This window comes from Amblyomma americanum, chromosome 7 (assembly GCF_052857255.1).
Source record: "Amblyomma americanum isolate KBUSLIRL-KWMA chromosome 7, ASM5285725v1, whole genome shotgun sequence".
NCBI lineage: Eukaryota > Metazoa > Arthropoda > Arachnida > Ixodida > Ixodidae > Amblyomma > Amblyomma americanum.
In genome coordinates, this window is record NC_135503.1 from 108551043 (window position 1) to 108578600 (window position 27558).

The 27558-nt window shown below is 45.4% G+C and overlaps 1 protein-coding gene and 1 non-coding gene across 2 annotated transcripts; one reads left to right on the top strand and one right to left on the bottom strand.

Annotated features, from left to right (window-relative positions):
- LOC144097995 (uncharacterized) lies at positions 1-27172 on the bottom strand. Its single transcript, XM_077630570.1, has 9 exons — positions 27010-27172; positions 25954-26257; positions 24553-24770; positions 22134-22436; positions 18036-18329; positions 15052-15359; positions 12057-12181; positions 7890-8236; positions 1-363 (listed from the first exon to the last, which is right to left on the bottom strand). The coding sequence occupies exons 1-9, from the start codon at positions 27139-27141 to the stop codon at positions 61-63; spliced, it is 2334 nt and encodes a 777-aa protein (XP_077486696.1). The 5' UTR covers positions 27142-27172; the 3' UTR covers positions 1-60.
- TRNAP-CGG (transfer RNA proline (anticodon CGG)) lies at positions 6328-6400 on the top strand. The gene has a single exon. It is a non-coding gene; the product is annotated as a tRNA-Pro (tRNA).
- Positions 27173-27558: the final 386 nt, after the last annotated feature.

Here is a 27558-nt window from a genome sequence, read left to right on the forward strand (position 1 = left end):
TAGTGGAGACAAAGTAATGTTAACCCTCAACATTTGCGCAGAGGTGAAAAAAACATTATCTTAAAAATGGCATGGTGTGAAGCCACTTGGCTTGCAATTGAACGCAGCTGCGAATTCCGGCACATTCTGCACAGCGTGGTTGACTTGTAGGCGCCTCGCGCGCGACGCATTGGTTCCGCAGTTGGTCAAGGCGAACCGGTGGAAGAAGAGGCGGTTGCGTTCTCGAAGCATGCCGTCCTGCCCTGAGGCGGCACCGAAGGCCACGCTCAGCTGCAGCGCAGCATCGTAGTCGAACTCCTCCTCGCCTTCAGCTGCACCTTCCCAGCCCAACAGCTTTGCGTTGGCTTTGTAACAGGCCTGAATCTGTAAGTTTAAATTTGGTATTTGAATCATTTCCCTAATGCTCATTCCCTGGAGCACGCAAGCGCGCGTGCAAGCACACACACACACACACACACACACACACACACACACACACACACACACACACACACACACACACACACACACACACACACACACACACACACACACACACACACACACACACACACACACACACACACACACACACACACACACACACACACACACACACACACACACACACACACACACACACACACACACACACACACACACACACACACACACACACACACACACACACACACACACACACACACACACACACACACACACACACACACACACACACACACACACACACACACACACACACACACACACACACACACACACACACACACACACACACACACACACACACACACACACACACACACACACACACACACACACACACACACACACACACACACACACACACACACACACACACACACACACACACACACACACACACACACACACACACACACACACACACACACACACACACACACACACACACACACACACACACACACACACACACACACACACACACACACACACACACACACACACACACACACACACACACACACACACACACACACACACACACACACACACACACACACACACACACACACACACACACACACACACACACACACACACACACACACACACACACACACACACACACACACACACACACACACACACACACACACACACACACACACACACACACACACACACACACACACACACACACACACACACACACACACACACACACACACACACACACACACACACACACACACACACACACACACACACACACACACACACACACACACACACACACACACACACACACACACACACACACACACACACACACACACACACACACACACACACACACACACACACACACACACACACACAAACCTGCACAGACGCGGCATGCATCTGCACACACATGCAGGGTGTGTCACGTAACTTGAACCAATGTTGTCAAAACGGAAAATTAGAGTCATACAGGAACAATAAAACACTAAATAGTATTTCGAGTGTTTATCTGGTGGACTAGATGTAATTTTTGTTTTGACACTGGGTAATCGTGAAATGCTGGATGAAAAATCAACGGGGCAGGAACGCACCCGAACGTGAGTAGCGACTGTTAACCAAATTTCCTGCCATCTATTGCTTATTGAAATCTACGCAATATACCGCGTGTTTCATGTAAGGTGCTGAGCAATTTTTAGGAACAGGCTGTGAGGTAGAAGGCCAATTTTTTCGGTATACCTTTGTCAGCGGTGTAGCACATAAGAATACTAGTAAGGTGTTCCTACTAGCAAGCTGGTTAACTATTGTTGAATTGTACCTTTTAACTATTACTGTTAGCTTCTTTATTGACTGAGAGGAGTGTAGCCCACAGCAATTAATATTTGGAAGAGTTACGTGCACTGGAGGGGCTGCTTTGCCTGCAAGCCTCTTTAAAGGGAATTAATTTGGCGTGATATAGGGAGAATTTGTTGTGCCAAAGGACCGCGGGTAACTGCGTTTTAAAAATTCTAGACACTGAAATGGATGTTATAATGGCTACAAGTATGTCAATAAAAAAGGAGTCTAACAGGGACAGTTGTAAACGTAATTATTGAAAATTAGTTAACAAGCCAACAATTTGCTCCTCAGCTGCAATCTGATGCGCTACAGCTCTGACAATGCTATTAAACTTAGAAAAAATTATCAATCAACACCGGCAGTTTGAAACATTGCGTTCGTTGTAGTGGTCTTTGAGGAAAGTGAATGGCGCAGTGTCTATCTCACTTCTCGCTGGACACCTCAACGGCACCGCATGGGAAGGGAGGAAGGCGGGAGTGATAGAAGGAAGAGAGAAAAAGATGCCGTAGGGAAGGGCTCCGGAATAGTTTCGAGTATCTTGGAATCCTTAACCTGCACCTACATCGCACAGCACACTGGCGCATTTTGCGTTTAGTGTCCATCGAAACGTGGCCGTTGAGGCTGAGTTAGAACCCGGGCACTCCCTAAAATTGTATTAGAATCAATCGACGTGGAGTGAATATATATATATATATATATATATATATATATATATATATATATATATATATATATATATATATATATATATATATATATATATATATATATATATATATATATATATATATATATATATATATATATATATATATATATATATATATATATACCTGTGAAGGGAGCTAAGTCACAGGAAGCAAGGTGCATAGGGGAATGTTTTTATTATGTTTTGTGCTTATTAGTGGGATATTATAGTACTTAGATTAATAAATCGCTTAAAGAAAATTACTTATAAAGCAGCAGAAAAAACAACCATGCCGCCGGTGGGATCCGAACCCACGACCTCCGAATATCGCGTCCGGTGCTCTTACCAACTGAGCTACGGCGACGGCTGTCCAATCTGCTGCTCTCGTGAGTATTTATGTTCATTGGGTGTTAGCGAACCTTGAGAGTGTTCACCAGCGCCACCCTCGACCATAGCGGCGGACGTAGCACGTCCTGTAATACCGCGAGTGTGACGTGGAACGTCATCTAAAGGCGAGGGCGGAAACTGTGCGAGAGCCCTCTTAAGCTACCTATGGCATCAAGACTGCCAGAACCGAGACCCTCGTTAAGCTATTAGCAGATAAGTAAAATGAAATGAGGGGCCCGTTTGGCAAACCTATGAAGGGAGCTAACAGTCACAGAAACCAAGGTGCATAGGGGAATGTTTTTTTATGTTTTGTGCTTATCAGTTGGATATTATAGTACTTAGATTAATAAATGGCTTAAAGAAAATTACTTATGAAGCAGCAGAAAAAACAACCATGCCGCCGGTGGGATCCGAACCCACGACCTCCGAATATCGCGTCCGGTGCTCTTACCAACTGAGCTACGGCGACGGCTGTCCAATCTGCTGCTCTCGTGGGTATTTATGCTCACTGGGTGTAAGCGAACCTTGAGAGTGTTCACCAGCGCCACCCTCGACCATAGCGGCGGACGTAGCACGTCCTGTAATACCGCGAGTGTGACGTGGAACGTCATCTAAAGGCGAGGGCGGAAACTGTGCGAGAGCCCTCTTAAGCTACCTATGGCATCAAGACTGCCAGAACCGAGACCCTCGTTAAGCTATTAGCAGATAAGTAAAATGAAATGAGGGGCCCGTTTGGCAAACCTATGAAGGGAGCTAACAGTCACAGAAACCAAGGTGCATAGGGGAATGTTTTTTTATGTTTTGTGCTTATCAGTTGGATATTATAGTACTTAGATTAATAAATGGCTTAAAGAAAATTACTTATGAAGCAGCAGAAAAAACAACCATGCCGCCGGTGGGATCCGAACCCACGACCTCCAAATATCGCGTCCGGTGCTCTTACCAACTGAGCTACGGCGACGGCTGTCCAATCTGCTGCTCTCGTGGGTATTTATGTTCATTGGGTGTAAGCGAACCTTGAGAGTATTCACCAGCGCCACCCTCGACCATAGCGGCGGACGTAGCACGTACTGTAATACCGCGAGTGTGACGTGGAACGTCATCTAACGGTGAGGGCGGAAACTGTGCGAGAGCCCTCTTAAGCTACCTATGGCATCAAGACTGCCAGAACCGAGACCCTCGTTAAGCTATTAGCAGATAAGTTAAATGAAATGAGGGGCCCGTTTGACAAACCTATGAAGGGAGCTAACAGTCACAGAAACCAAGGTGCATAGGGGAATGTTTTTTGATGTTTTGTGCTTATCAGTGGGATATTATAGTACTTAGATTAATAAATGGCTTAAAGGAAATTACTTATAAAGCAGCAGAAAAAACAACCATGCCGCCGGTGGGATCCGAACCCACGACCTCCGAATATCGCGTCCGGTGCTCTTACCAACTGAGCTACGGCGACGGCTGTCCAATCTGCTGCTCTCGTGGGTATTTATGTTCATTGGGTGTAAGCGAACCTTGAGAGGGTTCACCAGCGCCACCCTCGACCATAGTGGCGGACGTAGCACGTACTGTAATACCGCGAGTGTGACGTGGAACGTCATCTAACGGCGAGGGCGGAAACTGTGCGAGAGCCCTCTTAAGCTACCTATGGCATCAAGACTGCCAGAACTGAGACCCTCGTTAAGCTATTAGCAGATAAGTTAAATGAAATGAGGGGCCCGTTTGACAAACCTATGAAGTAGCTAACAGTCACAGAAACCAAGGTGCATAGGGGAATGTCTATGTTTTGTGCTTATCAGTGGGATATTATTGTACTTAGATTAATAAATCGCTTAAAGAAAATTACTTATAAAGCAGCAGAAAAAACAACCATGCCGCTGGTGGGATCCGAACCCACGACCTCCGAATATCGCGTCCGGTGCTCTTGCCAACTGAGCTACGGCGACGGCTGTCCAATCTGCTGCTCTCGTGGGTATTTATGTTCATTGGGTGTGAGCGATCCTTGCGACTATTCACCAGCGCCACCCTCGACCATAGCGGCGGACGTAGCCCGTCCTGTAATACCGCGAGTGTGACGTGGAACGTCATCTAACGGCGAGGGCGGTTGTTTTTTCTGCTGCTTTATAAGTAATTTTCTTTAAGCGATTTATTAATCTAAGTACTATAATATCCCACTGATAAGCACAAAACATAAAAAAAACATTCCTCTATGCACCTTGGTTTCTGTGACTGTTAGCTCCCTTCATAGGTTTGTCAAACGGGCCCCTCAATTCATTTAACTTATCTGCTAACAGCTTAACGGGGGTCTCGGTTCTGGCAGTCTTGATGCCATAGGTAGCTTAAGAGGGCTCTCGCACAGTTTCCGCCCTCGCCGTTAGATGACGTTCCACGTCACACTCGCGGTATTACAGTACGTGCTACGTCCGCCACTATGGTCGAGGGTGGCGCTGGTGAACACTCTCAAGGTTCACTTACACCCAATGAACATAAATACCCACGAGAGCAGCAGATTGGACAGCCGTCGCCGTAGCTCAGTTGGTAAGAGCACCGGACACGATATTCGGAGGTCGTGGGTTCGGACCCCACCGGCGGCATGGTTGTTTTTTCTGCTGCTTTATAAGTAATTTTCTTTAAACGATTTATTAATCTAAGTACTATAATATCCCACTAATAAGCACAAAACATAAAAAAACATTCCCCTATGCACCTTGGTTTCTGTGACTGTTAGCTCCCTTCATAGGTTTGTCAAACGGCCCCCTCATTTCACTTGACTTACCTGCTAATATATATATATATATATATATATATATATATATATATATATATATATATATATATATATATATATATATATATATATATATATATATATATATATATATATATATATATATATATATATATATATATATATTGCTGCTGGTGAAAACTCTCAAAGTTCGCTTACACGCCAAACATAAATATCCATGAAAGCAGTAGATTGGACAGCCGTCGCCGTAGCTCAGTTGGTAGAGCACCGGACGCGAAATTCGGAGGTCGTGGATTGGGATCGCACCGGCGGCATGGTTTTTTTCTGCTGCTTTATAATTAGCATGGTTTAAGGAACAGATTATTTGAAGTATTATTCTCCCATCGTTTCAATGTCCAGGACTACAAATAAACAAAGAAAAATATTCCTTATGCACCTTGGCATCTTGGTTTCGGTGACTGTTATCTTGCTACATAACATTGTCATGCGAACCCCTCCTTTTTCTCCTGTTTGCTTATATATATATATATATATATATATATATATATATATATATATATATATATATATATATATATATATATATATATATATATATATATATATATATATATATATATATATATATATATATATATATATACGCCATACATAGATATCTATGAAAGCAGTAGATTGGACAACCGTCGCCGTAGCTCAGTTGGTAGAGCACCGGACGCGGTATTCGGAGGTCGTGGGTTCGGATCCCACCGGCGGCATGGTTGTTTTTAAAGCGTAAGCTTTACTAGGCAAGCCACCGAGCCATTTCGGCTTGTCGCGCCGTACGTCGTATGTAGGCAGCCGTATGCCGTATGCCATATGCCGTCTGCGGTGGCCCACGAACGACCTTAAGCCGCCGTTGAGTAGCAACGCCGCAACCGCGCTACAACAGATGGCGCCGCCGTCGACGCCGCTGCCGCTGCCTCTCGCTCCACAACATGTGCTCCGCGCTGGGGTAGAGGGAGAGGACAGCATATATATATATATATATATATATATATATATATATATATATATGCGCTTCGCCTCAGTGTAATCAGTGTAATATAGTCGCTGTGGAGAGTGCGAAAGAGACGCAACAACGACAGAACGAAGTGAAGAAGAGACAACGCGCTCAAGAGACGCCAGAAGAACGCCCCGCACGACTCGAGATGCGTCGTAACGAAGATGCGGCTAGAAGTCGTGCCACGTCCTATAGAGACTTAAGTGCGGAATAGACCGGTTTGAGTTCTTGAGAGCGCCGGAATGAGACGCTGCGTAGACGACGTGCCGAGAAAACGAAGCTTTCGCGAATTCAACTAGGGTTAACCAGAGCTAAACCGCAGCCAATTTTTTGTGCTGCTTTGTAAGTAATTTTCTTTAAGCGACAGCCTAATCGAAGTATTATTGTCCAATTGATTAGCACTACTACAAATTAAAAAATAAAAACATTCTCCTATGCAGGTGTGTGTGTGTGTGTGTGTGTGTGTGTGTGTGTGTGTGGGGGGGGGGGCATAGTAAGGTAAACGTATTTGGTTCTTAGAGGTAAAAATCGAGAAGGATGAAACGCGCTTCATTGGTTAGGTGGAGATTTATTTTGAGTCTACGTTTCGGACGAAGAAAGGGCAGGCTATATATAAATATATCGGTAGCCAACGGCCACGGAAACACGGCAGCAGATGTGTTTGTTTCATTTGTGGTGTTCATCAAATGGAGAATAAAAAAGTGATTATTTTTCATAATATCCGGTTAGAAAGCAGAAGAAAAACAACCACATGCTGCCTGTTGGATCCGAACCCACAATATCCAAATTTCGCGCCCTGTTCTCTACCAGCTGAGCTACGAAACACCGCAACCGAAACGTGAGTGTGTTCACCAGCGTCGGCCTCGTCTGCTGCGGTGGATGCAGTACGTCCTGTATTACCGCGAGTGTCACGTAGGAACATGATTTAAGGCGCATAAATTCATTTAAACTTTTCCCGAGAGTAGAACTAAACAATGAGCTAACGCAGAGCACGCAGAACACAAGCTGGATATTCACACCACTCAGCTGTGTTCGACAATACGATCAAACAAGATCCATTACTCTTGACACAAGACGCACATTCCACTTCCTCAAAACTCCTCAAGCTTAATATTGAAAACTATGTACTCCGGTGTACGCGGTTATTTGTGTGTAGTGGTTCTCGCTCACCCCTTCGATATCTTGTACGAGTATGCATGCGTCACCTTTCGAATCCACTCGAGTAGGGCAGGAGCGTCATAACCGCGCATGGTTTTCCTGATCTCTGAGGCCACGTGTCCTCCCAGCGTGGCAAGGTTGAGGCTGGGCTCCGTGGCGTCCGCGTAGAAGAAGTCCTCCATCAGATACATTGGTCCAATCACCATGTACGCACGCCTGTCATGAACCACGCTGCCCAGTGGTGCCAGCGTGGCGAAATGCCGGAAGGGAGACCACAGCGCGCTGTCCCTCGTTTGGCTGCGCGCGTGCAGCACCAGGTTCTGCAGGAAGTTGTCTCGCGTGTACGGCGTGTTGATTTTGGCTGTCTGCGAGTAGGTCTCACTCATGGGGTCCGCTGCAACGATACAATCATTTCGATTGATCCCTCACGACGAGACGTGAACAGAAGCTGAGTTTTCGAACGTTAATCGAAAAATATTTCTCATGGCTAGGAGTTCCCATGAAAAGTTCTTTCGTTATGACCTTTCTGCATACGCTGCTCTCAGTTTCCATGCGTTAAGAGACTTCCACCAACGTGCCGCGGTGCGTAATTAGTTGCGTATATGCGAGGAAGCTCATGTCTGAAAATATATTACAAGTGACATTAAGATAAAGCGCGAGAAAGTTCGAAGAGAGATCACAGCTGGAAGCACGAAACTCGTTTCGAGAAGCAACAAACATGAAAGGCCGCACAATTTATGATACAGTGACTAATTGTGAGCGCACTGAGGTACCTTAAAAAAGATGAGCGCAAACTATTAATTCAAATTGCGTTATAGCGCATGTGTATTGAGATCAACATGTTCGTTTTCCTCCTCACACCCCACCCCCCTACCACTTCCCACCCCAATAAAATAGATACACCTAAACCTTCTCAACCTCTACGACACGTTGAAGTGTAGCTAGAAATTTTAGCCGCAAACATTGTTTCATTGCATTTATGAAACACCGTAACGGCATGTTTCAAATGGAGGGGTATACTTAACTGACCAGCAAAGTCTATGGTATAATGCATGGTGCGGGCAAAAAAAAATACACAGGTTGATGTAAACTTCAGCAAGGAACACTAATAGTTACATGGATGAATAAAATTACAATATTCATAGTGTTTGAGACGGGGAATTCTCTACAGCCGCAAGGAAGGAGCACCAATTCCTGCTCCTCAATATTTCAGACGAAACACAGGCAGTGACTTTCGAAAACGGCTGCTAGTTAACAGCCCTATGTGTGGAGACCTCGTTTGGTGAAACCGGATGTTGTTGCATGTCTGCTGGAGGGGTTTGAAGAAAAAATTAGCGGTTCGTTATTTACAGCTGTATATCCACTTTTTATTACTAGAGCGTTTTTGAAACGGCATTCTTAAACATTGGGATATGGGGAATGCTTGAATGGACAACTTTGAGCACCGAGTTATAGTCAACTGTCATCATTCAAGAAGCACCCCACGAATAACGCTCTCGAGAAAAGAAAATTTCATCACAGCAATCGCTTCTTTGGCAATGGTTTCTTAGTTATCTCTCTTCTACTGGGCTTTGTTTCGATTTAAAAATCCGGAGACCATACGTATTCAGTGACATGCAACAAGGCAAAGTGGAAGCTAATCACAAGTTACTTGTAACATCTCATTGAATTTCCGCAATCGAAGTAGCAGCACACATTTATCTCTTGCTGCACTTGGCACTAAAGTCCAGACGAGGCTGAACAATTACAGCTGTCTCTTACGCGCTGTTTTGAATTTTACGGCTCTTAAGCAACTATGCCTATTATTCTCCAAACAGCGTAAATTGTTGGCAGTGCTAAAGGATTAAAATTTTTCAAAAAGGAACCATTCATTTTATTCCTTTCTTTTACTAACCTAAATACAGAGTAACAATTTTATCTTATGTGCGCATTATAAGAGGGAAGGGAATGGGTTGAGCATGAAACTGTTTGGAACATTTTTCGTGGCATCTGATGCGTCGTTCATGAAGAGAGGATTTGATTGACATAGAAGTTTCATTTTTTTTTTAAATTATGAAGCTCGCTTTAATGTGTGTGCCAGGTGCAAAGAAAATTTCTTACCGGTGCGAAACATTTTTCACTATAACGTGGCTTTCGCCTTTACGCTCGTTGAGAAATTTGCCCTTGCGGCCTAAAAACAAATATCATCAATGAAACACTCTTGGTGTTAGCACGTTTCTGCTTTCGACACATTGCCTTTACGAAGTGTAGCTTGTTGTTGACGTCATTATCCATTTTAGCCTCTCGTTTATTCCTTAATTTACTGTGTAATGTAGAAGGAAAAAGATATTAGCTTTGAGGGAAGACGGAAAGTCGGAGAGGAGGGAAATGAGAAGGGTAGAAAAAAACAGTCCAATACGACGTCTGCTTATAACTCTCTAGTGTGTGCACAGGTCCGCACTGCCGGTCACTTGGAACAACTTCACACTGCAGGCGTCTCAACAGGGATATCCATAGCGAAGTATTAGGCTTCAGAGAGATTATCGAAACTCAAACTTTTAGAACTACGGATGGATCGATTGCGCCAGGAGCAGAAGTGGTTACTGGACTCGACGCACTTCAGTTGTTGGCTGCTCTCCGTCGGCACAAGTATATCATTTCATTTTGCCTATTAAAGCTTTATGCCGGAAGTAAAAGCTAAAACCAGGAAGCATATTGCGCTATCAGAAGAGTGATTTTGGCTCGATTATTCGCTTCTTTTAGGGGCACGAGGACATCACCTTTACTGAATCCAGCGACATAAGTCATTTATGAAGGGATTATTTGTGGTATCAGGCGAGTACAGCAGCCAACTTTCCTAACCACGACGTCAAAAATAAATTGTGCTGAACTTACCATCTGTTTGAATAAATTGACACCTATAATGCAAAAAAATTTGGCACTATTACGCCCAGATTTATGCCCACTGAACTGCCGCAATACCTGGAGTCTTCCAATAACAGAGTGCTAGTACCGAGGCACAAAGAAGACTAGATGCCGCCTCTTCGTGACAGGTACTGTCTTGAAGCTTTGTAATGGTTAATTATGCTTAAAGACGCCGGCACACGGCTTTTTCACTTCATGGGCAGTGAGACATGCGTCCAGGTTGATCTAATTAACGCAGCCACACGCAACTGTTAAAATATTGTTCGGTATTTCTGTAGCAGCTTTTGGTCCTTAAACCGCAGGTTCTTAGCTCTACATAGAACGCGTCCAATGTGGCGGTCATCCTTGCCTTCAACGAGCGCCGAGCATGTTTGTCTCTGTTTTCGCCACCGAGTTATTCCGTTGCTTGTGAGCGCAAGTCGGCTCAAACAAAGGATTCGTTTAACCGCCACTTCCTTCTGCTCATCCATTCTCCATGACGTTGTCATCACCTCGTGACATCTTGTGTCCCCGGCAAGTTGCAATGCGTGATATGCTTGTTAAGCCTAAATGCATGCATAATTTTGGCGTGCTATTCTGGGCAGGAGCATTTTGAACGAGAGAAAGAAAATGTTTCATATTTTGCAAGATTACACTGTAAATATCAATATATCCGCAGATCTCTAATCGGCAGGCCTTAAGTTTGTTTGCTATTACCGTTTCTGCTACAGTCAAAAGTGTTCCTCATTGATTTTCTATGGCGGTCTCAACTATCGAAGTGAGCGATTGAAAAACTTTACAAAATTTTGCTTCGCATCGGAAGAATGAATCATTACCTTCAATTATTTCGATAACAATACCACACAAAATTCCAATACTGAAAATTCTTACCCCAGATTGTTGGACATTTGGGGATATCAATGTTAACGCCAAAATCGGGACAGCTGTCGTTATACGCTGTGGAATGAACAGAGTTCGAACATATATGACTGTCAATTTTTTCTCCAAACTTCGAGATTGTAAATACGTTTGAAGTTATTAGTTCGGTTTATTTGGGGTTTAGCGTCCCAGGGCGACTTGGGCTATGAGGGTCGCCGTAGTGAAAGGCTCCGAAAATTTTGTTCACCTGGGATTTTGTAACGTGCACTGACACTGCACAGTACACGGGCCTCTAGCATTTCGCCTCCATCGAAATGCGACCGCCGTGGCCGGGGTCGAACCCGCTTCTTTAGGGTCAGCAGACCAGCACCATAACCACTCAGCCACCGCGGCGGCTGCTTAAATTTATTATGCTTTCATAGCGTTATACGGCAACGCTTCAGAGTACGTACCGTAAAAGTGGAATGAAGTTGTGTTCAACACTGCTCGAAAATCGTTCACCACGCTTGCTGGTGCCATCCTCAGGTACTGGCTCTCGATATCGTACAAAACAGCCCGCGCCGCGTCGACCGCATACCTGCGAGAAAGCCACAGTCGTTGTTGAGACATAACTCAAATGGAATGAACGAGAGGAAGGGGACGGTATTCATTTCAGTTCAAGATGAAAATATGGACATAGCCAGGACGGGACCATAGACGGAATATAAACCACTTGTTATTTTGATGTTATCGAAGAGAAGATAGCGACTATTTAAGATATCTAAATTATACACAGAACCAGTGCATAGAAACAGTGGCCGGAGACACTGGCAAAAGCGCTGTGTTGTTCTGTTTCTTGCACCTGTCGTTGTGAGCGCTGTTCGTCTTAAGTACACTTAAAGAGGAAAAACGCGTGCCAAAAGTCGCACAGTATATGCCAACCAAATATTGAGACGCAAAAATGTGTATTAAGATTGTCACATTTCTCGCGAACTCTCGAGTAAATAAAAATGTCTGAAAAAGCCTTTTAGCTCTACTGCACTAGCCTAACGTCGCCAGAGACTGCTACAACGATGATTGGCTTATTTTCCTGGAGTTATCTCCTTCCACCTTATCTTATGCTCCCGAGGAGGAAGAAAGAGGTAGCGCCAGGGCCTGGACCAGAGTGGGGCGCTCTCAACAGACATGATAGTCTAGAAATTATGGCCCGTTAGGACATACCCAACAGTTCTGGACAAAGGCATTTTTACGCAGGAAGCCTTATATGAACGCAGTTTCATATAATCTTTCGCTATAGCAATCAATATATTCGCAGATCACCCGACGGCGGTCTTGAATTTGTTTTTCTATTTACGTTTCTGCTATTCTCAAAAGCGTTCCTCATTGGTTTTCTAAGGAAGTCTTAACTGCTCGATGCAATCGATGGAAACATTAAAAGAAAAATTTGGCTGCATATCACAAGAATGGACCGCAACCTTCAATATTTCAGCAAAAGTATGTTACAATTTTTCCAATTTAAATAAATCCTTGTCCGAAATTGTTTGACATGTGCCGGGCATCTACTGAAAACTGAAGCTTAGTCTTCTCACCTTTAGGTCAACAAAGCGCATTCTCCGATAAGCCAGTAACATCGTTGAATTAAACTTCGACACCTGACGATGATTTCGACTACAATGGTAGCGCTGATAATGATGACACTTTTGCAAAGATTGGTGACGTTCTCGAAATACAGGACATTGCAGCTATCTTTGAGTGAGTTTAACGCATTGCGCGTGTGCGATTCGCCTATAACCTTTTATCGTTTTTAAGCGGTTAAAGAACTAATCATGGGGTGGAAATGCAATAAAAGAGAATCGTAGAATGTTGAATAGCCTTCATGAGAATGTACTTGTACGCTTCACATATAGTGTTGATTATCACTCTGTTTATATACGGCTTTTGTGCATGTAAGTGTGCATCTAGATCAACCCGTTTTCATACTTGATTACATGGGGGCGTGATGTGTGCACCCATCTTGCATAATTTTTACATCCTTGGAGGAAATGACTTCTTTATGCCGTGTGAGTATTTCCTACACTTTCATATAACAGCTGTTGAATTACACCTTGTGTTCCGCTTCAAATATTTTAGGGTGGTAGCACATGACTTTCCGCTAAGCCCCTTAGCTGTTGTCTGCCTGGTTCCTCAACAATATTGAAGAGCTGTGTGCCTGGGTGCCACCCGCCTAGGAGGCAGGGGGGCAACTAGGTCACGTGACCTTATGATGTCATTGTAGTCTGCCCACCTGATTGTGAGCAAACTATACCCGTGGAAAAGTGGCAGTGCAACTAATGATCAATCGAGAGAAGTATCTCGGGACCAGAAAGCTTCTCAGAGGCCCCGCTGCAACGTCTGCCTTCGCAGGGCAGCGGCGCGTTGCGTCAGGAGCGGCATCAGGACTACCAGCGATCTACGAATGTGAAGGAAAGAATGACCGATACCGCATGTATGGGCATTAATTCATTAACGCTAAATCGCCGTACCTATTAGGCGTATTTTCTCCTCAACTTACTCTCCACTAAGACGAAGAGCCCACTCTATGAATTTGCCTATCTTTGTTTCCTGCCTGCTTGATCTCGAAAACTGGGCTTCAAACCGAAGCCAAGGTCGAAGTGAGAACAGAAGTGCTAGCCCACTTAATTCACATTTGTCCTAGCCACGCTAAATCATCCGTCAATTTCTTTTTTTGGTTAATTACTGTTCTTGATTCGCCTAGCTATTTTTCATTTTTAACATTCTCCTTCCCTTTGCTTCTAAAATTCGGGGGCGGGAGTTCGTCATGCCCTACATGAGCTACTCTTTGGCAATCCTTGATGGATCGTTTGAATATGTTAGCTCTTTCTGTTGCTGGTGATTCTTTTGTAACCCCGCCTTAAGCGTATGACACGTTATCGTTAATCGGTTAATGCTCATATATTCGGAATTCGTCATTGTCTACTTTAATTCATAGATCGCTGGAAGTACTCATACTGTTCCCGGTGCATGAAAGCAGCGGTGAATTGCTGCGCCACTGCCCCGACAGTTGACTGTTTCAAACAAAGGCACCGGAGGCGCTCGTGCGACCCAGGTTGTTCTTCACGACCAACCTCTCGCGTCCAATCATTATTTCAACTGCCACATGACGCGGTGGACACTTTGCTCGCAATCGGGTAGGGAGGCTGCTTCCTCCCGCGGTGGGCACATTGCGATGACGTCACAAGGTTCACGCCATGTCACGAGTGACGTCGGTCACCATTTCCGCTTTCACAGACCCTTTTCAAGGTAACGAGTGAATAAACTAAAGTGGGAGCGTAAATATACCATAAGAACGACAAGACTCCAACGCCTACGATATTCACGCAATGGAGGTTTCCTCTTTCAATCAGTGCAGAAATGAGGATAAGGCGCGGTGATGGTCTTACAGTTCTGCACAAGCAGTTGGAGCCCCACCTGGACTGCAGGGACTGGGCAGCCCAGTGGAGGAATCCGCTGCCATAGTGGTCCAGCACAGCGTGCAGGCAGCGACTGCTGGTGTTTTCGTGTGCGGGATCCGGCTGCTGACGCTGGAATTCATAGCCGATCATTTTGGACGCCGCCACCATGTAAGCGTAGACGGCTGATACACTGGGCGGTTGATGGCTGATTGCGTAGTACATTTCGAGGAGGAACTCCAGGCCACGGACCAGGATGGTGCCCTCCATTACTTTGAGCTCCGGACCTTCCGAGTGACTCATGGCTAACTTGTACAAATAGTCCAGCTGCGGGAAAGAATTTGCGTGAGATGGTCAGTTCATGATAACGGGGACGTAGTAACAGAGCAGGAAAGTGACGATGATGACATGTCGCCAGGTGAGTTCGGATTGTTGGTTCACCATCACGCTGGCAACCACGTGGTTCAAATTAGTCATTCGCCACGCCAGCTCCCAATAATACTGTCCGCTGCTTGATTACAGCCGCCTAATTTAGAGAGATTTCAGCCAGAAAGCCGCGGAAATTGAGGATGTTTTTATCAGAAACAAAGGTCAGAGTAGTGTTAGTGCACAGTCCGTCAGGTCTCTTTTGAAGTATAGTCCAAGGTTCGACGGAACATCGTCTGGTCAGGGCGAAGCATGATTTATTCACAAATGAAAATTGGGTCACTGACCAAGTCGAAAGATGAAAAATGACGTTTCGGGTCCCACACGGGGCCCTTGTTCACAATGAGGCTGTCACAGAAGAAGGAATGGTTATATACGCTTCAGAATCTTCTGCAATCTTTTCACGTAGATAGGATGTAGCGTGCCCTGATTCTTGTTTAGCGTGTTGGCCGTTGTCTGGATGATTAGGGATTCTAGATGAAGTCTTGCAGATAGGTTTCTTTCTTGCAGATGAAGTCTTGCAGATAGGTTGAAGAAATCCAAGAAATGCAAGAATGTGCAAGAAATGCAATTTACCTCTTTCGAAGTAAATTGCATTTCTTGCACATTCTTGCATTTCTTGGATTTCAACCTAATCACAATTTAACAGTTATTTTACTGCTGTTTCTGTTTATACGGTCGCATGTTTACACTTTTGTCGTTTTTTGCAGTTGTGCAGTCTCAACCTTCTTATGTGAGCGAGGCACGTGCCTTCACTTTGCCTTAAGTTTTACGCCTCGAACCCGTTTGTGTTGTTTGTTACGGGGAAACTACATATTTTACTAACTTTCCGGATTAAAAATGGCAGATGACTGTCAGCGCTTGTATAGAACATTTACCTGTTCGTCCAGTCTTCGTGCTGTTACTGACACGATCATGAATGTTGGTCTGGTCAATGCATTTTTTTGTCGTTTTCATGCCCAGGTAGATTGCTTTGAAAAGCACTGTCAGTCGGCAAATGCCGAAGGCAAAAGCAAGCAATTACAGAAGCGTATAGGCTAGCTTGCACGGATATTTAATGCAGAAGGTCAGGTGACTCGGACATAGTGCTGCCGCTTAACAAAAAAAAAAAACTCATATCAAATAAGTGCACCAGCCACTTAACTACGTCCCTTGGCATTCTGGCGATTCTCCCGAAATAGGCGCCGCGCTGAGGTGGCCCTGTTATTTAGTCTAAAAAAAGATCGGAGTGCTTGGAACCATGGGGATTGCTCCGTAGCGCAAGAGGTCCGTCGGGACATTCATACTGTTGTTAGAACTTCGCAGTAAAAATGTACCTTAGGGGAGCTGTTACGTGTAGGTTAATTAGCACAATAACTAGACAAAAGAGCCGGTAATAGCAACCGTGATTCTTCTGGTGCCAACAATACACAAGGAGTTTTGGAATAAAAAGTTTGCGTGATGTACTGGAGCACTTGCGGGACAATTGCGGCACCGTTGTTGTCAAAAACGGAGCCTAGAATTCTAAAAAAAGACAGTTTTCCCTCATTTCGAAGCCCAGTCTAAATGCGAAGTGCTCTTTGTTGAGATCGATGTGCACACATAATTAACGGGCATGTATGTGCACACGTGCTGAACGAATACAGGGGCTGCGCTCGCCACCTGAAAATCACACAGGCCTCTGTATCGGTCGGCCACCAATTCCGCAGTCCGCACTCGTGGCACATTTGACCCGGTGATCTCGAATCCAGTGACTGTCGTCAGGGGTCGCACAAGCAGTTCGGAGCTCCCGTGGAACCACTGTAGATAAGCGTGATCGACTCCCTACATCTTTTTGCCGAAAACTCATCAAAGCTAGTGCAGAGAAAAGCCGTTATATTAGCCAAATTTGCGCTACAGTAAATAATCGTCCACAATATATATATATATATATATATATATATATATATATATATATATATATATATATATATATATATATATATATATATATATATATATATATATATATGTTATATGAGCCCATTTTAAAGAGCAGAGGAAACGAAGCGGGCTCTCTTCCCTGCAAAACGCCCAATCAGTAATTGAACACAGAACACAGTTTATAAGGCGTGTTGTTGACAAGAGATTCGGCAGAAAGGATCACGGAGTTTAGGTTGGAAAGTAGAAAAACTTGTAATAAAACGAGAAATCACAGGGGCCGCTGTGTGTGCATGTGGTGGGGGCCGAACGAACTAGGAAATAAGCACTCTGCTGCATGCGTTGCGGCTCCAGCCCTTCTTTGTTTATATATATATATATATTATTCGCATACCTTGAGGGCTCATCGGAACAAGCAATAAATTAAGGGTAGCCATAGATAAGACCTCCAGTTTATATACACACATTCGGCAACGGACAGAGAAGCCAGAACTGCACCAGAAATAACGGATTAATTACGGAATCAAGGGCAGCTTTGAAAATTCCTCTGCACTGAAGTAAATAAATTACCTGATGTTTATATTACTGAACATCAATGTATGATGCCGTAAACGCATGGGCAATGTCGAATTTAAAATAAAAAAGGGCGGCACGTGCGCCGATTTGGCGAGACTCAACCTCTTCGCTGTTGTTCTTGAATTTCGAAGCAATGAAAGGCGTCGCACGGTCGAACTGCTTCCTATAGCCCTCCATGGTGGCGTCTACAGCAACCAACTGCGCCTCAGTGTAGTTGAACGTGGGCGTCAGCTTGTCGCAGACGTAGGAAACGGCATCGGCCACCAGCACGCCGAAAGGTGCGAGCGATGCGGCCAGCGTAGTGCCGACGTCTATCTGTAGTACGGCGTTTCGCGTGGTCACATTCACGAACGACGGAAGGCCCGTGTGGATACACAGCTTGATGACGAAATTGACCTGCACAAGAAGGTCGGCTCGTGTTAAGAAATTAAGCACTGGACGTTTTAACTGAAGTGCAATATCAGCATCGAATATAAATTACTGCTTGAAAAAATTAACTAAAAATTTTAAAAATAAACTACTGCTGGACCTAGTCAGAGATCGAAAGCCGTGGCGCATCGGGCAAGTAGATGTGGGCTTGGCGTGTTTAAAACGTTGAGTGCGTTCTGCACACTGCATAGGCAGCGCGCCCACCCTGCCACCCCGGAAGGTGTAAGTTAAATTAACGGTTGATCGCGAGAGCTTGGTCTAACAATGAACGCTGCGGCCTATTATACCGCCCTCTGCCGGTGAATCGAAAGGTCAAAGGTGAAGTGGTGGGACGTACACCATGGTGGACCACATATGGTAAGGCCTATAGCCGCACTTGGCCTGTGGCTCACTTAAACGTGAACCGGCAACGCATGGCGAAATTGGCTTTACCTAGCCTAGTGAAGCTTTCGCTTCAAACCACAAAAGAGAATTGAAACATAGACTGCACAACTAGAAGAAAATACGCTATGGCGGCGAAGTACTAGAGGGGTTTATTTTTGGCATGGAAGGCGTATTGATCGCTCTTTGCAAGTGTTAATAAACCACGACTCTATTTTATCCGCAGGCGAATGTGTGTTTTTTTTAAGTGTGATCGTTTCAGATGTTTTGTTAGCGTATTCTTCTGATGCTGATGGTACTTTCCGTTTTCCCTTATTCTCGCCTCACGTAGATTTGACTGGTTCAGCTAAGATATTTGTTCCACATATTTTATGCGCAATGCACTCGTTTAGAGATCGATCAGCTTGTTTTATATGGAACACTTCTAGCTTAAGGTTTGCCTGGATTAAGTGCAACACATTGGTTAAATTTGGAACTCCTGTTCATTTCTTTCATGTTACACGGGCGTCTCATCACACAAGTTTTCGACACTGAAAAAATTTGCGGTCACACGGAGGAAAGCCCGAATGGTTAAGTGTTTTTGTTATTCTGCGTAAGATGATTAAACATGCCGGAGTTTTGTTCACAGGCTCTCAGACAAAGCTTATTTTAATGAACATAAGGCCAGCTATGAACTGACGCCTACAAACACCTGCCTGCTGATTTCATCACAGACAAGAACATCGATAGAACATAAATTCAGAACATCTTTCAGAACAGGCCGTATGGTAATCATTGCCTTATTCAGACATGATCTCTCACACAGTGCGGAAGATTTGTTGTGCATCAAGCTTTCAGTCAAATAAAATTCCGCTTTTGGCAGCACTGTTTTGAAAGCGATTGATTGGCCTTGAGACTACCGTCAAAATCCTGTGGCGTTCCACTGTGGCACGCGAGCTAGCAGACAAAAAAACGTGTCCAATGCGAGAACAAATGGGGCCACGAAGAACACATGCAGGTGCAGACATCTAACTATTTAAACCCAGGAAACAAACTACAGTCGAGCCCACTTATAACGAACCTGCTGGTCAAGAGTATTGCGTTCTTTGTATCCGCTGTTCGTATAGTAAGCGGAATCTTCTAATATAGCCAAAGCTACTGAGTACGCGGTAAGTGGCGTTATTTTCGTAAAAACTGCATCATGTGCGGCTACTTCTGAGACACAGAACCTACCACGGCGCTTTCTATGGTCTCCAGGCCGTTCATGTTCTATTCGCAGCGACCCTTGCTGAGAAAAATCTGCCTTAAGGACGCGATGTAACTAATAGTGCTTCAAGCATCCATGAGGAAAGGAGCGCGAAAACAAGACGACGGGTGAAGACAGAACGCACACCACAAGCGTTCTCTCTTCGTCCGTAGCATTGTTTTCGCGCTCCTTTTCTCATGGATCGATACCAGGCCGCCCAACTTTCCACCATTTTCAAGCATCCACGGCACCTGGTGGCAGGCCGGCCGCAATAATCAGATTCCGTTGTAATTGGCGAGTGCTTGTAATGCCATATACACACTTGTCCAGAGCTCTGGGACGACCTGCTCTGTTGTGCATTTATGACAATCGGCGATGCTTAGTAAACTGTAAATACTTGTGGATTTGAACATGATACATGGGATTATGCATGCAGGATAATGTCCTAGGGAGTTCGGAAATGACAGCAATGTACTCCCCGGTGTGTCATTCGAATGTTCTAGACAGGTGTGTGGACGACTGAAATTTGTGTACAATGGTTTCTTAAGAGCACGGCTCTGCGATGTGTACGCACGAACGTAGTCATTCGAGTCAACATCCGGCCATCTTTGCATCAATGACGCGTTGCCACAGGTCCGCGTGTGTCTGATCTCGTCTGTTTTCGGCAGCGTCTCCTATCGTTCCTGGGCCTGTGCAGCGACGAAAGCAGTGCAGCACACATGCGCACAGGATGTACCAGCTGCACAGCACACATGGGTGCAGAATGTATCAGCTGCCCTGTCTCTTATCTCGCACCAAAAGCAGCACAAAAGGTGAAGCCGACTGGGCTGGCATTGACTTCTCAAACCAATGCCGTTACTCATTCCACGACCGTGCGCAGGAATTTCTGCTTCCACTTCAGATTCTTTGAACAGCAGGTGCACATGCAGGCAAGGATTGAATTTGTAGGCGACCCGTGAGTACTTGACAGGCAGTTACCGAGAATTTCAACGCCACCTTTTTCTTTTCTTTCCGCGGTGGTGTAGCGAGGTCTGCGAGATGCCTCTTGTTACAGTGCTTGCTGGAAACGCGAGTTTTCAATCTTGTGCGCCGAGTTTACGACGCCTCCTCGTTCGCTATAACCGAGTTTTGCGACCAGAGATGTTCGCTGTGTCCGAGACGAATGGCCAATGTTCTAATGCATATTTTGACGCTAACACCGCAAAAGTTCGTAATAGGCGAGCGTTCGTTGCGTCTGTGGTCGTTATAAGTGGGATCGTTTATATATAGACAAAATGTAACAGCATAAAGATGCAGGATAAGAAGAATAATAATATATTATCTCAGTTACTTTATTAAGTTGAGCAGTTGGGTGGGCTGGCGCGAATTTACTCTAAAAAATGTTGCAAGGTGACCCACCCTCCATGTGGCGCATACATACCCTTGGGATACAGGATGTACAAATAAGATGTATGACATTACCTTGAAGAAAACAGCTGATTTGAATGTTTCATAACATCCGCCGCAACGTTCACGCTGGCAACTCTGTACCAAGGTTGACGATAAAGACTGAGTTAATTTATTCGCACTAACAAAAGAGCTGTGTTTAAAAAATAAGAATACTTTTTGAAAACGGTTGTCTAGCCCTGCTGTAGTCGAGTCTTCGCAGAGCGCACTGCTGTTTTTTTTAAGGTTGTTGCATCTTAGCAGACACCACTTTTTTGTTTTACACCTTGCATGCACACAGACTTTTCTGCAACTGAGGCAGTTGCCACTATATATTGTTGATCATGCCTTTCGTTTCGCGGTCAGAGGTTGGCAGTGTATTTGGCTTCGGTTTCATGATTTTAGGGAGTCACAAGTCTGCGCCCGGTTTGTATTTTTGCAAGGCTCGATTTGTCGCCATTTTCCTTTTGTTATGCTTTGAAGAGCCCACAAAGATGTTCTGATGAGGAGACTCTGCTGAAGAACACATCCTGTAGAACATTCGCAATGTGGTGCACTCTAAACACTAATACGCAGTCATCTGTCCTCTAGCTCACTCTCTTTTATGAGTGCACTAGAGAGGAGCTGACTCTCTTTTTACAGTTTTCTGTTTAGAGTATGGTCCCAACATCGAATTTAAACGCATTTCAACTGCTGAGGGGCTGCTACAAAGTAAAATATTAACTCTCAAATAAACGAACCAGGGAATCAAAATTGTCAACGTGTTCCCAGAATCCAGACTCTAGATTCAGTTGCCTGAGGGTGTCGTTGAAGAACATAGAGTTAGAACCAGTCATGAAGGCGTAGCAGCTTTGGTAGAAGTTACGAATGCTCTGGCTGGACCAGCGTAGCGCGCCATCCTCCTCTCCCTCCATCAGGCGAAAGAGACGGTTGGAGTAGTTCCGGAACAGCTCGTTCAAGTAGTCCGTGGCGCGACCCTCCGGGTCCAGTGGTGTCCAGCTACCACACGCATATTGGTAGAAGTCGGAGCATGGATCCGCCGACTGCAGCAGTCACACGGCAAGGAAAAAAAAAGCCAAAAATTGAGCTAACCATATTTCTCGTGCCAGTGAAGGGGTGGAAAATTTCAGTCTATCATTGCAAAAACACAAAGAATCAGTGCACATTGATGCCGGAACTACCGATCAGAACTTCGGAGGTGAGAAAATTTAGGCATTTAACCTCCACCTTAAGTGTATGATGGGAAAGCGTTAATGGGTTGGTGCCAATATATGTGTAGTTGGACAATCTTTTCTTTACATTAAGAGATAGCTCAGAGTCCTTGTACCACTCCTGGCGCAGTCCTGCAGAGGCTAAGCGATGCGCCACTGCCCTGCGATGGCAGATGTTGCCAGCGGTAGGCCTTAACTGTGCGACACAATTTGCTCTTTCCGAGGAACCAGCCGCAAGTCATTAATTCAACTGCCACTTGCCAGGGTCAGTTTGCTCAAAATCTGGTATACAGATTGTGACGACGCACCAAGGTCTCGTGGCCAAGGTTGCAAGGAAGAAACCCGCCTAGGCTGCTTCTCCGAAGAGTTTCTGCTCACAGCATCGACGACGCCTACGACGCCAGATGTTCTGCAGAACTGGAGCTCGATTTCGCCTCGATGGAGGGGGAATTCTAGAGGCCCGTGTACTGTGCGATGTCAGTGCACGTTAAAGAACCCCAGGTGGTCGAAATTTCCGGAGTTCTTCACTACGGCTTCACCATAGGATGAGTCGCTTTGGGACGCTAAACCCTCATAAACCACAAAGCCTATATCATTAAAACTGCCCGCTACAAGCACCACATCAAGCAGGCGTTGAGCGTTCTCCTTTCTTCCCCTTTTCAGAACTCTGTTTAGTTAAGTGGTGGCAAAGAAAAGCTAAAGTTAGTTTTTTTTACACGTCCAACTGCTCTGGTCAATGCCTGTTCGATTTAGCTGGTGAAAAAAACAGTCAAAAACAGATGAGGGACAAGAGGAGGAATTTGCACCACAGCGACTGGACTATCAACTGTGACTGGACTATTCACAGTTCCTAGTTCAGTCGTTGTGGTGCGAATTCCTCCTCTCTTCTCTCGTCCGTTTTTTACTGTTTTTTGCCTAACTATGTACCAACTGGCACAGATTTCAACTCGTTTGCAAAACTGTTGGATTTGCCCGTATAAAAGCATCCTTGATCAAAACGAGGCACGCCATTGTGGATAGTGCCGGAAATTATTTCAACTATTTTGCACACTGCGGAAGCGGTTCGCCGTAACCTCTTTTGCAGTTTGGTGTTACAGCCTCAGAAAAAGATCAGCCGTGGAACCAAAACCTGGCTCCGAACCATATGTTTTGAAATTCAGTGTCAGGGCAGTACCTCCTTCTTGCCGAATTATGTAGTTCACCCCGGAGGAGACTGTGTGTAAAATTTGCTCGTAGTTCAAAGCCGCACTTCTGTTGCTTTTATGCACCGTTGTGCTTCGTTTTGTTTTCGTATTATCTGGGAACATTTTTATTTTTCTCATAAATACTTAGGTTCAGGAGATGCTCTAAGGGACCACGAACTTCGCAAACAACTTCGCCCTCGTCATTCCAAACACTACTCGACGACAGAAACAGTTTTTTGTCCGCGTTTGTGACGAGCGACGTCAGCAACAGCAGACCACCGTCTGGCGATCAATTGCATAACTTATTCGTTTAAAATTATAGTTCCCGTTAAAGGAAAACAGGCAGCCGAAATTATCCGCAGCCCTCTACTATATAGCGTCCCTCATGGACTGAGTAGCTTTCGAGCGTTTAACCCATTGTAACCATTATATAGAGACAAATTTTGTATTATTTGTTGTTTCTTTACAGTTTCAGCAGTGCCCAAATTTATACACTGTGCATATTGTTCGTGGGCTTTTCCTTGCGGAAATTAGTTCAGTAATTATAGAGTCATCTTGAACTGCAATGTATTAAACAAATATTCAACGTCCGTTTTGTAACAATAATACCGGTGTCCCCATGCACTTGTAGATAGCCCCTATTGACTCTGTGCCCTATTAATGGCATGCCCCAGTTTTAACTGCGGGAAAACCAGCCAACAGTATTAATTCCTCCTTCGCTTCAATTCGCTAGAACTATTTACTCTTAAATTCAGAAAACTTACTCTGAGTTGCGAACTGAGTATCCTCGACATGGCCTTCTCGCAATCCTGCGATGCGCAGAAATGTAGCGCGAGATCGTCCTCCTGTGCCCCCGCTCTCCAGATGAAGGAACTCCGCCAGATGAGGTACAGGGCCACTGCGAGGGCAGCCGACACGATGGTCACGGTGCCTGCCAGCCGCGCCACTTTTCTAGCGAAAGCGAGTTCCTCGTCATAGGTACCTGCGCAAGCATGCGACAGGTAATTGCAGAAGTTGATGGAAAGCAATCGGATGGTGCCTCCCTGCCTTTCTTGTGAAATTAAACCCTGCGATTCTGGTTAAGCGCGTCGTAGAAGGCAGCTTAGCAAGTGCCACTATCGAAAGATCTTTCCGTTCACTTTCCGGCTCGTTTGTGTTTACAATCGGTAACGCCGCTTGCGCCTCTTCAATCTTTCTATGCTTGGCCGAAAGTAAGCGCGCTGTTCAATACCTTTATTCTCCCGGGCTACGGAGTTGTAGTAAATTGACTACACGCAGTGACTCTCGGCGGAGGTTCAGAGGAGATCTCTCGGACACCTGCTGTAATACCTGTACAAATTGCAGAAGAAATCAAACATGTCGCACTAGCGACAAAGTTCGGAATAACTTCTTTGGCAGGAGCGCTTTATTTCAAGGTACAATCTCCACTCTCGGCAATTTTTGTTCGATCTCAAGTCTTGGCCCGCCTTTGAGTTTCTGAGTGGCTTAGAATAGGAATACGCATGGCTGAACACGAACGACACGGTGAATTGGTCAGCTTTTCTTTGGAGGCGAAGCGCTCATCCTTGAGAGGCTCAATCTTCGAATACAACAAGAGGTGCGGTGGCATGCTGTCCGAGCGGTATACAGGCTGAGATGAAACACCGCTCCTGATTCATCTACGAAGACATTAAAATTTAATGTACCTGGGATGAAAGTGAGATAGTCCAAGATAAGAGATAATTCAGAAATTTTATTATATTCTACCATTGTTTCATTCTTTAATCATTAATAATGTTAGAAGCACGGAGAGTAGAGCTTTTGAGAAATCTGGAAAGCGTGGGATTTACTGCGTATCTACGAATGACGCCTCATTAAGTGCCTTGTGGGCTATTGCAGTTTACTTGCGCATGCACACTGGCCGGTCACAAACCAATAATAATGTGCAACAGAACATGTATGTGAAATCGCCGAAGTTCATCATCTAGCCTAGTCTAATTCGGCAGGTGACCGACTGCGAGGTGACGATAGTGAGTGATATGCGTGGCTCTTGGTGAAGGACACGACTGCGAACTGGGTGTCTTGCGGGCGCGCTCTTTGGAAACAGTCAAACGAAAAACGACTTCACTACTACTCCTGAATAGGCTGAAATAAGTATGTGCAGAGACGGCTGGAGATTGGCTCACCAAGTTGCGAGGAACTGCCACCGGCCTGTTCTTTGTGGAGACTCCGCTGGTAGGGCAAATGCGGACTCGAGGTTGTGTCGCGACCCTTTCCGTCTTGCTGGGCAGGCTCGTTCCAAAACGGGACTCCGGGGCTGAGCACCGGCTCGGGACGCGGAGATGTCAGTCGGGGGCTGGTGATTCGCGGAGAGCCACTCCTGGTGCCAGACATGGGACTGCGGCGCCGGCGAGTGGCCTGCTGGTTTTTCACGCGCTCGTCGATGGCAAGCAGCGACCCTTCTCGGCTGGTCGGAGACTGGGGTCGCACCTGATGGAAGGTTCGAGTGCAGCGGTTGGAAGTGCGAACGCAGTGGCCACAACACTAGATCTGAGATACTTATGATTCGGTGCTGTCTACCTTCGCCAGCCCATACGGAGGCGAACGACAAGAAAAATCAAGAGACAAGAGCTGAGCAGCAGCTGCACATTGGTTCAAGTATATACCCATCATGAACAGTCCTGGGCATAACCTGAGGGGATACGGGTTCGCGGGCGGTCACGCAATGCTCAAGGAAAAGCACAGAGCAATGAGCGTACGTGCGTAGCCCAGCATCTAGAACAAATCCGTATAAGTCGCTAGCAAGGCAACGAAGAAAATTTTTTGGTGAATCCCTATCCTGCAAATTTTGCCCATAGCTGTGCTTGGTATATAACGGTGCGGCGGTCTAAACAACGCGGAGAGCACAAAATAGGAATTTTTTTTTTGGCTTCGGTCGTGTGAGGAAAGAGAAGGCTGAAGTCCTTCCGTACGTTTGGTGTACACCTGAAAAGCATTGTTAGGCAAGATATGAAAGAAATAGGAAAAGAAAAGGAGAGGCGCCGTAGTTGTGTGTTCCGGATAAATTTCCACCTTCGTGGAGTGCTCACACGACCAGAAAAACGCCGCCTTCTGTACTTCGCCTCCATCGAAAATCAACGCGGCGGTCGGTGTTCCATTCCTTCACCTCGCACTCATTAGCTGAAAGCCATAACCCCCCAGCCTTAAAAAACTATTTGTAGACAATGCCACGTTGGTCTCACCGCCAGCCGCTTCTCATGCCTTTTCCTTGCCCTCCGGTTGCCTCCTCGGTTGCCTTCAGGTGCGGGCTTGCCCATGGGGGAAGCAGGGTTTCGAGAACCAGAGCCGACAGCTGTCGCGCTTTTTCCAGGCATGCCGGCAAATCCAGGATTCCAAAGCGTCCAATATCGCTCGACGCACTCAAGGGCCAAGGTGTCTTCTTCTGCTTCTTCTTATGACTGGCTTCTTGAAGTCACGCGCCCACCCCGCGAGCAAGTTGAGAACGAACAAGCACTAACACAGTTCCGAAACGAAGAAGCATCTGAGGTGTCATTTAGGTTTTCATTAAGGAATGTGTTATTTATCGCAAATGACTCTGGGTGTCGAACTAAAATGCCTAGGTTTAATTTGAGGTTCACATTCTGGACCTTGGGGTTGGTTTGTGTTCACTCCCGCCTGCGTATTTGCTAACCATAGCAGATACAGCGGCTAGCCTTGGAACATGCAAATTTGCATGCTGGGTAGCAAACCAGTTGTTTTCTTTTTGTTGTTGCTGCCTCCGAAGCGGTGGC